The following is an 11,386-nucleotide window of genomic DNA, read 5'->3' on the forward strand; positions in this document are numbered from 1 at the left end:
CCTGTAGACCAGTAGTCGTCCTAAATCCCAGTTGGACAATGGCTTAGTGGTTAGTGATTCTGATTGATTGAATTGCGGTCATTATTTTCCACTTCTGCCCTGCTTTACTGTACAGTGGAACTGTTTTTGGCCCTAAATAGGTCCACCCTTTGCCGAATAACCATGGGATGCTACTGTAGGGCCCCCATGTGGATTTTTGCTTAGGGCCCCAGAAGGGCCAGCACCGGCTCTGCTAACCCAACACCTGAACACAATGTCAGTGTACAATTATACACTGACAAAGCACTTACTTACGTCCTGTGGAGTGTAGCTTCTTTAAGAACAACGTTAAAAAGTGCATTCATTTCTGTTTTTCAACTTACTGTATTTTTCGCACTATAAGGCGCACATGAAAGCCTTTAATTTTAACAGTGCGCCTTATGTCCTGGTGCGCTCTTTGTATCAACTTCTGTCTGTGTTTACACACCTACAGGTTTACAGGTAAACCAGCATTAATTAGTGCGCCTTATTTATGAAAATAAACATTATCAGTGATAACGCGCCTTATAATCAGGTGCGCCTAATGGGGCGAAACACACGGTAAACTGTGAAACTAATATATGATAGACTCATTACATGCAAAGTGAGACATGTATGGCCTTTATTCATTATACTTTGGATGATTATGGCCCAGCTTGTAAAAAACACAAATTAAAAATCCTAAAATTAGAATATTTTGAAAATGCCATAATCATGACAACAAACAAAAGCTTGACATATGCAACTTTGCATGTCATGAGTCTATATCATATATTAGTTTCACATTTTAACTTGAATTACAGAAATAAATGAACTTTTGAACGATATTCTAATTTTCCGAGTTTCACCTGTACTGTTAAAGGCTACAGAATACGGATATATATTTTTTCTTTTACAATTTAAGATACAGCTTATATGATACAGAATAATTATAATTTTTATAAATGTAATTTCAAGCTACGTTGGGCCTGTCCTGGTCAGAAAGTCTCACCAGCTGTTCCAACCTGGCAGATATAGGCTTATTTCTATGGGAGAGGCTCATATGAGGTGGACATTCTTTTACTTCATGGCTCACAGTGAGGCCTTAAGCTGAGAAAGTTCTGACATGTTATACATTTCCTGAATCCTCAGAGTCTAGAGAGTTGCCCAGTATCAGAGATTTGTGTCTGTGATGTTCCTGGAAGAAACAGCGTTAAACGTAGTAAAAAAAATTTTTGTGAAAATTGTGAAAAAATGTTCTCACATTTGAGTCTGAGGAGCTATGGTTACCACAGTAATTGTTACAGAGTAGAACCTTTGGGCTCAAATGATACATGACAATGTCTTCTTTCCAATGATATCAAATACATTGGTGTAAATCATTATCTAATGGGCTGGAAATGGCCTAAATCAAAATATGGACCAGTGTCAAAAGTGACTTTTGACAGTTCTGAGGTTCTGAGTCTGTCGGTCACTTATTGGTCTTTAAATCATCACAGATCCAATAATGTTGGTTGGATTTTGATCATTTTTTCTGTGGAATGTGTCTACATGTGTCTGTTTAAAATATCGGCATATTGACTGATGCCATATCTGGGTGGAATAGTTGATTGCCAATGAAGTAAAGATACAAATATTGGAAAAAAGTGAGAAAACAACACATTTTTTTGTATTAAATTGATGCAAAAATGTGTAGAAATGTGTTTTTAGAGCGATTTTTTCAGTGGATGTTCTCAGCACATGTGTTCTGTGTATCTGGAATGCATTTATTGACAGCCTACTCAACCCACTGAGGATTTGGGGGAAAAAAGTCGTTTTTCACATTTTTCTGATAAAAATACAGGGTGCATGCACTAAAATGGCCACAATTTTTTTTCGCGATATTTCCAGCAGAGCAGACCCTCAAATTATTGGTCCTTAGGGTCAAAGTTAACCGAAAAAACACAAATAAAGCATATATCAGACGGTGTCAGGTTAAACCCAGTTTTGAGAGTTTGGGTCCCTGACTAAATAGATTTCATCCAGTTCTTTTTGCCTCTATATATGGTAATATAAATGCAGTATAGCATGCAGTGAAGTTTTCTTTTGTACCGTCCAGCAGCAGCAGCAGCAGCAACAAAACAACAACAACAACAACACACAATATACTATAACAGATCGTAGTCTTGAGGAGGCGGTATGACACCTGATGGGAGCAGGGAGAGCAGGTTATTATCAAAATGGCTGGTGTCCTTCACAATCTTCTCGGCCCTCCGTCTGCATCTCTGAGTGTAAAGGTCATCCAAGGGAAGACTGATCTCCGGGATCCTCCCTGCCGAGCGGACCACTTTCTGCTCAGTGCAGTCCACCATCCACACTGTGATGCCGCCAGGTCAGGACGCTCTCAGTGGTGCAGTAGTAAAGGTTTTTCACCACCTTTGGTGAGAGTCTAAAGTCTCTCAGTTGGCGTGTTGGCAAGCCTTTTTACTAAAAATTAAAGGGACACTGCGAAACATTTTGGACTACTGTTGCCATGAGAACAAAGCATGCTCCTAATGACCAGCTTGATACAGAAAATGCTGTTACTGCAGTGGGTGATCAACCTAACCTGTTTAAATCTCAAATTCTACTGACTGTGGTCACATCTCCATGGTGACGAGCTGGAGACGCACCCACTCCCGGTGATGTTACAGTCGTGTTTTAGGAAAGCTGAGCCACTCACAGCAAGGGCACATGTTTGTTTGTGCATTTATGAGGTATTTTTCAATGATAAAAATATCTGTAATATAATAATTGCTTGTATTTAAATTTTGTTTATTGGCTATAATGTTACGCAGTGTGGCTTTAAGTATATGATGTCCAGCTCAGGTCCTGGGATATGTGCAGCCCCAGATATTCAAAACTGTCCACTCTCTGTCTCCACTGGTGGTACCTCGATGTTGATGGTCGTGTTCCGGCTTGCTCTAGCTCCACTATGAGCTCCTTTGTTTTGTTGATGTTGAGTTCCAGGTTGTTGCGTTGACACCAGTCTATCAAATAGTCCATCTCCGAGTGATGGGCTGTCTCATCATCGCCAGAGATCAGACCATTGACAGTGGATTACACTGTCAATGGATCAGACCAATGATAGCTGTGTCATCCACTAACTTGACAATAACGGGAGACTCTGAAGTGAATAGAGCAGAGGACTTAAAACACACCCTTGGGGGACACCAGTGTTGAGGGTCAGGGGGGAGGAGATGTGATGGCCGATCCTCACTACCTGCTGTCTGTTCTACTTGACTTTAAAATTAAGTATCTGTATTCCTAATTGAGTAAACATAAATAGTAACTGATGCCACTGTGAGTGAATCTTAAAGTGACAAATCCTCAGAAAATAGATGAACAATTTATTTTTAGGTTTTTACAATTTTCACTTTATTTTTAAACATGAATCCAACTTTTACGCTCAGTTACTCACAGTACTCAAGTATACTCTTACTTTTGTAAATATATGGGCCAATACTTTTTGTTCCCTTCCTTCTGACTTTTTTATTGAAGTAACGCTACTCTTACTCAAGTACGTATGTTGTAAACTTTACCCACCTCTGTAGTAGTACTGTGTGATAAAACTGCTCCAAGTACAGTTGGTAGTTCAATAAGTGAAGTATAATTTGCTTTTATGTTGCCTAAAGCGCTCTTTATTGTTTGTTTTATTTTGTAAACCGTGGGTCTCCATTGGGCCTAGTTTTGAAACGTGCCTGGCTGAATGCCAGCAGACAAAGTTGTTCTCGAGGGTGCGGCTCGAGTGGATAAACTAGTTGATCATGAAAGCAAAACGAAAACTGACCCGGCCACATGCCTTCAGTTCAATTGTACACGGTGCAGTCTCACACACCACAGCTTTTCTGGATATTTCTTTTCACGGATAAGATCTTCGACGTCTTCACAATCAAACAGACAACAACCAAGGCGACCTAATCCACGATGGAAGAGGAAGCAAAACCACAGGAGGAGGAAGACGTAGACATCAGGTAAAGATACAGCACTTTACTTGTAATCAGAGCCGGTGCTGGCCCTTCTGGGGCCCTAAGCAAAAATCCACACGGGGGCCCTACAGTAGCATCCCATGGTTACTTCACAAAGAGCAGAACCCATTTACGGTCAACAACGGTTCCACTGTGCAGTAGTGCAGGGCAAAAGGGGAAAATAATGACCTCAATTCAGGCCCCGCCCCCTGTGCGAGAACCACTAACCACTAAGCCACTGTGAGACTGGGATTTAGGACGACTATAGTCTATTTCCCAACTTTTGAAAATGGTAAATGGCAAATGGACACATTCTCTCACCTCTGATCCCTGACCCACAGTTTGGGAAACGCTGATTTAAAACAAACACCTGCACCTTTTTTCTGTCTGACCACTGAGAATTAGCCTGTGAGTCGCGCAATTCGTTTTAGACTGTGTACATTCAAAGAACCAGAGTTATTCAACTCCTCTTTGCCGTAACAACGCCTTGATTAATCAGCGAAACAACGCCGTAGTTTGCCAGACATGCGGGGCCCTTGTAGCTGCGGGGGCCCTAAGCAACTTGCACAGTTTGCCTATAGGGAAAAACGGCTCTGAATTTAGTTTTGTCACATTTTTTTCGCTCTTTTGTTGCATTTTCATCCTTTTTTTTTTTGTCTTATTTTTGTTGCTATTTTGACCATTTTTATCAAAAGCTTTTGGATTTGGGTGGGCGTTAAAAGGGTGAGACTAGGTAGTTGATACTGAAGTTGTGTAAGTGTGTTATGGCCTCATGCCCTCTTTGTTTGAACAGCTGGGAGAGGCTCCAGTCGCCATAATCTGTTCAGATAAACTAAAAGCAAAACACATGATGACCAAGAGTTAATGATTCATTTTTACTGCTTCTGATCAGGCGACAGTAGCTCAGCAAGTAGGGTGGACACTGCCATTGTGTAATTGAGCAAGACACTTCCCTCGCTCCTCTGTCCAGTTTTTGATATAGACTTCTTTTTCATGTCTGTTGAGCAGGACAGAGCTGGAGGAGGCCTTGTCCAGCTACGCCATGGACACTTTCTCCTACATAAAAACGATGAAGGATTTTCTGGATGGACTCTCCGAATGGATGCTGATGAGAGAGACGGAGCTCAACGTCCTGCTCGACATAAAAGAAAGAGCTGTTGGTATCGAGCTGAGCGTGAGCCACGTGACTCAGTCCCAGGTAAAGATGGGACCTTTTGTAAATATACTGTGTGCACACTCCGTACTCCAGGTAACAGACTTGTGGGTGCAGACTCGGAGCATGGGTTTGAGGAGTTCACGAGTGTGGACTTTGCTTTTTCAGTGTTTGGAACGAGTGAACTCCATGACATCACAGGAAGTAGCTCATGAATAAGATAAAATTAGATAACCTCATAAGAAATTAAAGGGGGGAAACACTGCAGGCAATGTAGAAAGATGTTTTTAAAGACATCAATTACAAACTTTTGCTGTAAATAAAAACACAATTTCACATTATAAATAAATAAGGCATTATGTGTCAAGTAATTGTGGCCATAACGCCTTTGCTCTGCCCAATCCCGTCAGACCTTGGAAGCTAAGCAGGGAAGGGCCTGGCAGGACTAGGATGGGAGACCCTTTGGGAACACCAGGAAACCTAGCGAATATGGTGCGTGAGTGGTTGGTGGTGATCAGAGGGGCCAATGGTGCAGACTGGTTGCCTCGCTTCCACAGCAACCCCAGGGCAGCTATGGCTACAATTGTAGCTCTTCCATCATCTATCATCTATCAAGTCAGGCCCCCACTGTTCTTGACAAGTTGCTGCAGCAGTATTGAAATGAATCCACTTAGTTGCCTAAGTGGACGTTCTATGGTCTAATGTTTTGCTGAGATGTAATATCATGTATGTAGCAGTTTTGGTCAGACTTTATGCTGTCTGTTTGCAGGATAAAGGAAAAGCCATCCTGAAGTACATGAAGACTAAGTTTGTCCCGTCTGTGGTAAAGCGTCAGAGGGAGGAGCTACAGGAGGAGCTGGCTGCCACTCTGAAGACCTCCCTGATGGGACTGGAGGCTCTGGGACGGTTCCTGGACGCCGTGGAGAGACTTTCAGTCACAGCTGTGAACGTGTTTCAGGAGGACAACCCAGTGCTGCTGCTGCCTGAAGAGGGCGCTCTGGACACAGTGCAGCACGTCATCATTGCGGCTCAGGGCATCTGCCCCCTGCTGGTGGAGTTCAAACGAGACAACGCAGAGTTCTTCAGCCCCAAACTGCAGAACGTGGAGGTGCTGGCCTATCAGCTGGACGAGTACATCAAGGCTGTGGAGATGATCTGTGGCACCATGAAAAAAGGGTAAAGAGATGCCACAAACATACAACTAAAAGCAAAGTGTTAAGGGGCTTTATTTGACATTGTACTGTACAACGAAATTTGTCCTCGGCATTTGATCCATCCTTTTACGCCATTGGGACGACCCTTAATGAGCGGTGGCAGCGGCAGTACCGCGTCCGGGGCCCCATCTCCAGATGTGGAGCCGGGCTGATGGTCAGAATCACCAATTGCACATGTTTTAGTGATAGGGGAAAGCGAAGTACCCGGAGGATCCTTCCAGGTTGACATCGAACCAGGGACGTTCTAGCTGTGAAGCAATGAGCACTAACCACTGCGCTACCGAGCCGGTTACTCTTCACACGTCATCAAGAATGCAATGTAAATGTAATGTGACTGTGTGATTAGAGGATAAACAGATGAGCTTTTCCCACTAACCTGCTTTAAAAAGCTTGAGAAAGTGAAACAGAAAACTAAAAGAACTGTGGTCATTGTATTGAACAGACTTTTCCCTCCATTCAAATACACACAAATACCCAAACTAAAAGAGTTTCTTATACTGGTATTTGGTAGAACTATAACTTTATGTAAATATTTAGCTAGATATACACCAATCCAGCATTTTGCTTCCGATATCGATACCGATATTGGGGGTTTGACTATCTTCCGATGTCCAATATTGGCCCCCCAAGTTTTCCTTCTGTCCCCACAGCCTGCAGCCAAATCTAACAAACAGCCTGCGAAAAACAACACACTTAAGGGCTCATGTGCAACAGTGGCTCAACAAAAGAGTAATTTATGCATTTTTTACTCACGCAGCATTATGTTATTTACAAATCAGATTTGGGGCCCTAATATTGTAATACAACATCAAATGATAAATTATATTATATTATTTTTCAGCTTGCACCCGCTATTTAGCACCTGCAAATAATCCTTCACTTGCTAGAAATATTTATTTTACATTTTGGTTTATACTTTGTATTTTACATCCCATATATAATATCTAATTGTATCGATAAGGTTAGTATCATTAAGGATTTTATGCTAAACTTCTCATTGGGAAAGTACAAATAATTTAAAATGAGCAAGTTTGTCTGAAAAAAGGACAGAGCCTCCTGTATGTAACTTGTGTGTTTATTTTACAGGCCTGTGAGTGAGTTCGACTTTGTCAAGCCTATGGTGGACATTGATGAACAAATCTCAGAGGACGATGTTCAAAAGATGCTGGTCAACATTAATCTGCTTCAAGAACTACGGTGAGCTAATTTTGAATCATTTTGTCTTAATTAGTAACTTGGCTTTTAAGTTTGCTGCTCATTACATTCATCATCATTACATAGAAGCAGCACTGATATTGTCTGTTATGCTCTTTCAGGCAGAACGAGGCCTTCAGGATGGCGTTCCTGTTCCAGGAGGAGTACTGCAGCAGCTTCATGGAGCGCTTCAGTGAGAGCGAGCCCCGAATGCAGCAGTTCCTTTCAGAGCTGGAGGACAGTGCAGTTCAGCTGGACCGGATGAACATGGGGGCGCGTATCTCCAGTGTGGCGGGCAGCTCTGTGGGGGCCGTGGGAGGGGTGCTGTCCATCATCGGCTTGGCTCTGATCCCTGTGACCGCAGGAGTCTCTCTGGTGCTCACCATGACCGGGGTGGGCCTGGGCGTCACCAGCGGAGTCAACGGTGCAGTCACAGCTGCCACCGAGACAGGAGTGAACCGCTCTCACCAGAAGAGGGCCAGCGAGACCTTTGAGAAATTCATGGAGGACGTGAAGAACATCCAGGACTGTCTGGACGAAATCATTTCACCACCCCAAAACTCGGACTCTGTGGATGTGGCTGTGGTCATCACAAAGGTCTTGTGTACAACAGGTAAAGCATATTGTACATGTATTTTGAGATAAATCTATTGCCTGATTTGTGATTAGGTTCCTAGACAATATTATCAGCTTGATGTGACAAACAAATGAGCTTCTTATCTGCTGCATTAGTATCATTGCCTAAAATACAACTGTACTGTCGAGATTTCCAGCAAAACGGCTCTCAAATTAAACAACCGCCAGTATAGATTCGTATCTTGGCATATGCAGTATTGTTAGGGACCAAGCAGTGAGACAATGAGACAAAGGCTTCAAATCTCAAAAAATGCACTTTATTGGCCACAACAAACATGGGGCGATAAAAGAGGTCAACTTAATGTAACTTTACAAAAATAGAATGTGCAAAGGAAACTAAAAACTGACCTCCTCAAATTAGACAAAAGGCAACTTATATACAGCTTGGACCACACCAAAACATAATAAACACAGGGGAGAAACAAAAACAAAAGTAAGGGACAAACAAAGCCCCCTTAGCCCCAGTCCCCTTCTGCAGTGGTCTGGTCCACATAAGGCCGCCTCCAGCTCTCTCCAGGCCCGCCCCTCGCCACTGCTCAGTTCTTAAAGGGACAGAGAACAACATCAGTTCCAATCTCATATGAATTGCTACCTCTGTGTGGCTGGGCCATCACAAGTATAAACACACACACAAATCCCAGCTTGACACATGGGCCCAATGTTTTTGCACATTTGCATGTTTGACAGATGTTGTCGACCGAATAAGCTAAGAAAGCTAGAGATATAGTATGTGTCAACATGCTTGTCCCAACTGTAGCTTGCTCCAGATCAGTACCAAAAGCGCTTTTCCCTACCCCTGTTTTTTTTTTTTTTTTTTTTTTGCATCCTGACAAAGGGCACTGCCAAGCCGCAACGTGTTGGTCCATTTTAATTTCCCCCAGCCATCATGTAATAAAGGCTTTTTAAATTTGGGGATTCTGTTCATTTTTGGAACAACCACAATTATGTATACTTAACACATTTAACCCAAACAAAAAATTCTGCATGCTTTTCCCTCTTATTTCTTCCCCCCCAGTCACTCCATTTATACATACTTTCGAAAAGTGGCAAGAATAATAACAGTTCGAGGAAAAAAGAAGATGTCCGAGAGGATTATAGGCAGGAGTCTGGATATCTTATGAAGGAGAGATTTATTATTATCCGTGCCAGACCCAGAAACATGAACTAAGATATTGTCATCATTCAAGTCTCACTTTTCTCACAAGAAGGATAAGTAACCTCTATTATGCGTCATACTGATCTGAGAGCCAACGTTATACAACTGAGATGATTACGTCATGTACTTCCATAACTGATATGTATTATTCCATTGTGTATATAACCCATAGGTACAAGTTATTACCTATTGTTACATAGCACATTGTACTATATTTGGTAGGTACAATATATCAGGGCATGTGTAAAGCAATAGCAAAAGTGAGTGGGTCATAATGTGCATGAGTAGTAAAACAAAAACTGACCTTTTTTTTTAAATTTTAGGCACGGTTGGTAAAGGAATTGACTCACTTGTTGATGGCGCCTCTATTGCCAAACTGCTGCGGAGCGAGGAGGTCCTGGCCAGTGCTGGTAAAGTGGTGGCTGAAGAAGGCAAATCTTTGAGAAACGTACCACGAGTGGCCTCTGAGCTGCCGGACATGGGGCAGGCGGCGGCACGAGGACCCCTGGCCTTGTCCCGCGGTGCCAGGGGAGGATTCATCGCTTTAAACGCCCTCTTCCTGGGAATGGACATGTTCTTCATCGTCAAAGACAGCATGAATTTGGCCGGAGGCAGCGAGACCGAGGTGTCCAAGTTCATCCGGGCCCGATCTGCTCTGTGGCGCTCGCAGATGGACTCGTGGAAGAAGATTTACGAGCTTCTGGAGAAAGGGCAGGTGGCTTTCCTGAAAAAACAAGCCATTCTCAAAACCGAGTTCAATCCAGACATAGAAATCACGAGAGAGAAGGAGATAATATGGGAAAAAGAGACACTGACGGAGACTGAGAACAAGGAAGGCCCGACTGTTGAAGTGAACGACCAACCACAGCTGATGTTTGCTGAGCAGCACTTTGGACAGATGTAGATGTTTTTAAATGTGCTTGATAAATAAAGTTGACACTGACCGCAGGAAGAAGAGCAGGGATATGTTTTACAATAACACTCGGTATTGTAAGACACTTTGAAGTGCAATATCTGTTAAAGGTCATTTTATGCATTATTTAGGCCTTTTTTCAGAATATTTTTGGGGTGCCTCAGGGATCCATTTTGCCCCCCCCCCCCCTTTTGTTACGGAAAAGTAATTAAAGGAATAGGCCACAGTTTTTACATACTGAGATATGTTCTTACCTTAGCTTTGACGAGTTCTTTAGGACCTGTCTGGTCTTCACCCGTGCCTTCAATCACGTAAACACAGCGCAGACGGCATTAGCATTTAGCCTCTCCCTCTCTCCTCTATAGCTCCAAAACAGGTCAAGATAGAAGTTACCAAGCTCTTCCACGTTTTCCCTATTTAAATATGGTTATGTGAAGTGTTACACTACAAAGTATAATTACACCAAATTAAACAATGTGGATTTTCTAAGCGGATAAAAGGGGGAACTATATTGTAAGGCGTAATAATACCAGGAGTAGTTCGAAATCCGCGCAGCAATATCTTCACTTTACTGTGCGGATGCCAAATTACTCCTGGTATTATTACGCCTTACAATATAGTTCCCCCTTTTATCCGCTTAGAAAATCCACATTGTTTAATTTTGTGTAATTATACTTTGTAGTGGAACACTTCACGTAACCATATTGTTTTGGAGCTATAGTGGAGAGAGGGAGAGGCTAAATGCTAACGCCGTCTGCGCTGTGTTTACGTGACTGAAGGCACGGGTGAAGATCAGACAGGTCCTCAAGAACTCGTCAAAGCTAAGGTAAGAACATATCTCAGTATGTAAAAACGGTGGCCTATTCCTTTAAAACCTATAATATGTACACACAAAATACCACTGCAAGAGGACAACAAAAACAGGCAGAGACGCCAGGGTAAATATTTTTGATTTAAAAAAAAGATGGCATCAGTGCCTATTGTCCAAACCAGTTTCACCTTTAATGGTGTGACATTCTTCTTATCAGAATGAATCATACGCCAAGAATCACCTCTTACAGCAAGTTGTTTTGAGTAATGACACAGCACTTGTTGATTTGTATTGTGAAAAGGCCAGTCTGACTCTAACTAAGTTAT

At 42.5% G+C, this 11,386-nt stretch overlaps 1 protein-coding gene across 1 annotated transcript; it reads left to right on the plus strand.

Annotated features, from left to right (window-relative positions):
* Positions 1-3,897: 3,897 nt before the first annotated feature.
* On the plus strand, positions 3,898-10,376 carry LOC306968881 (uncharacterized protein). The gene is made up of 6 exons (XM_079564444.1): positions 3,898-3,989; positions 4,992-5,181; positions 5,906-6,312; positions 7,437-7,547; positions 7,667-8,157; positions 9,660-10,376. The coding sequence occupies exons 1-6, from the start codon at positions 3,943-3,945 to the stop codon at positions 10,238-10,240; spliced, it is 1,827 nt and encodes a 608-aa protein (XP_079420570.1). The 5' UTR covers positions 3,898-3,942; the 3' UTR covers positions 10,241-10,376.
* Positions 10,377-11,386: the final 1,010 nt, after the last annotated feature.

Source organism: Gobius niger, assembly GCF_951799975.1.
Source record: "Gobius niger genome assembly, chromosome: 10".
NCBI classification, from domain to species: domain Eukaryota; kingdom Metazoa; phylum Chordata; class Actinopteri; order Gobiiformes; family Gobiidae; genus Gobius; species Gobius niger.

Coding starts and splice junctions, on each gene's coding strand:
- LOC306968881 (XM_079564444.1), top strand. CDS start 3,943: ATGGAAGAGGAAGCAAAACCACAGGAGGAGGAAGACGTAGACATCAG. Junction 3,990..4,991: donor GAGGAAGACGTAGACATCAG/GTAAAGATACAG, acceptor TCTGTTGAGCAG/GACAGAGCTGGAGGAGGCCT. Junction 8,158..9,659: donor AAAGGTCTTGTGTACAACAG/GTAAAGCATATT, acceptor TTTAAATTTTAG/GCACGGTTGGTAAAGGAATT.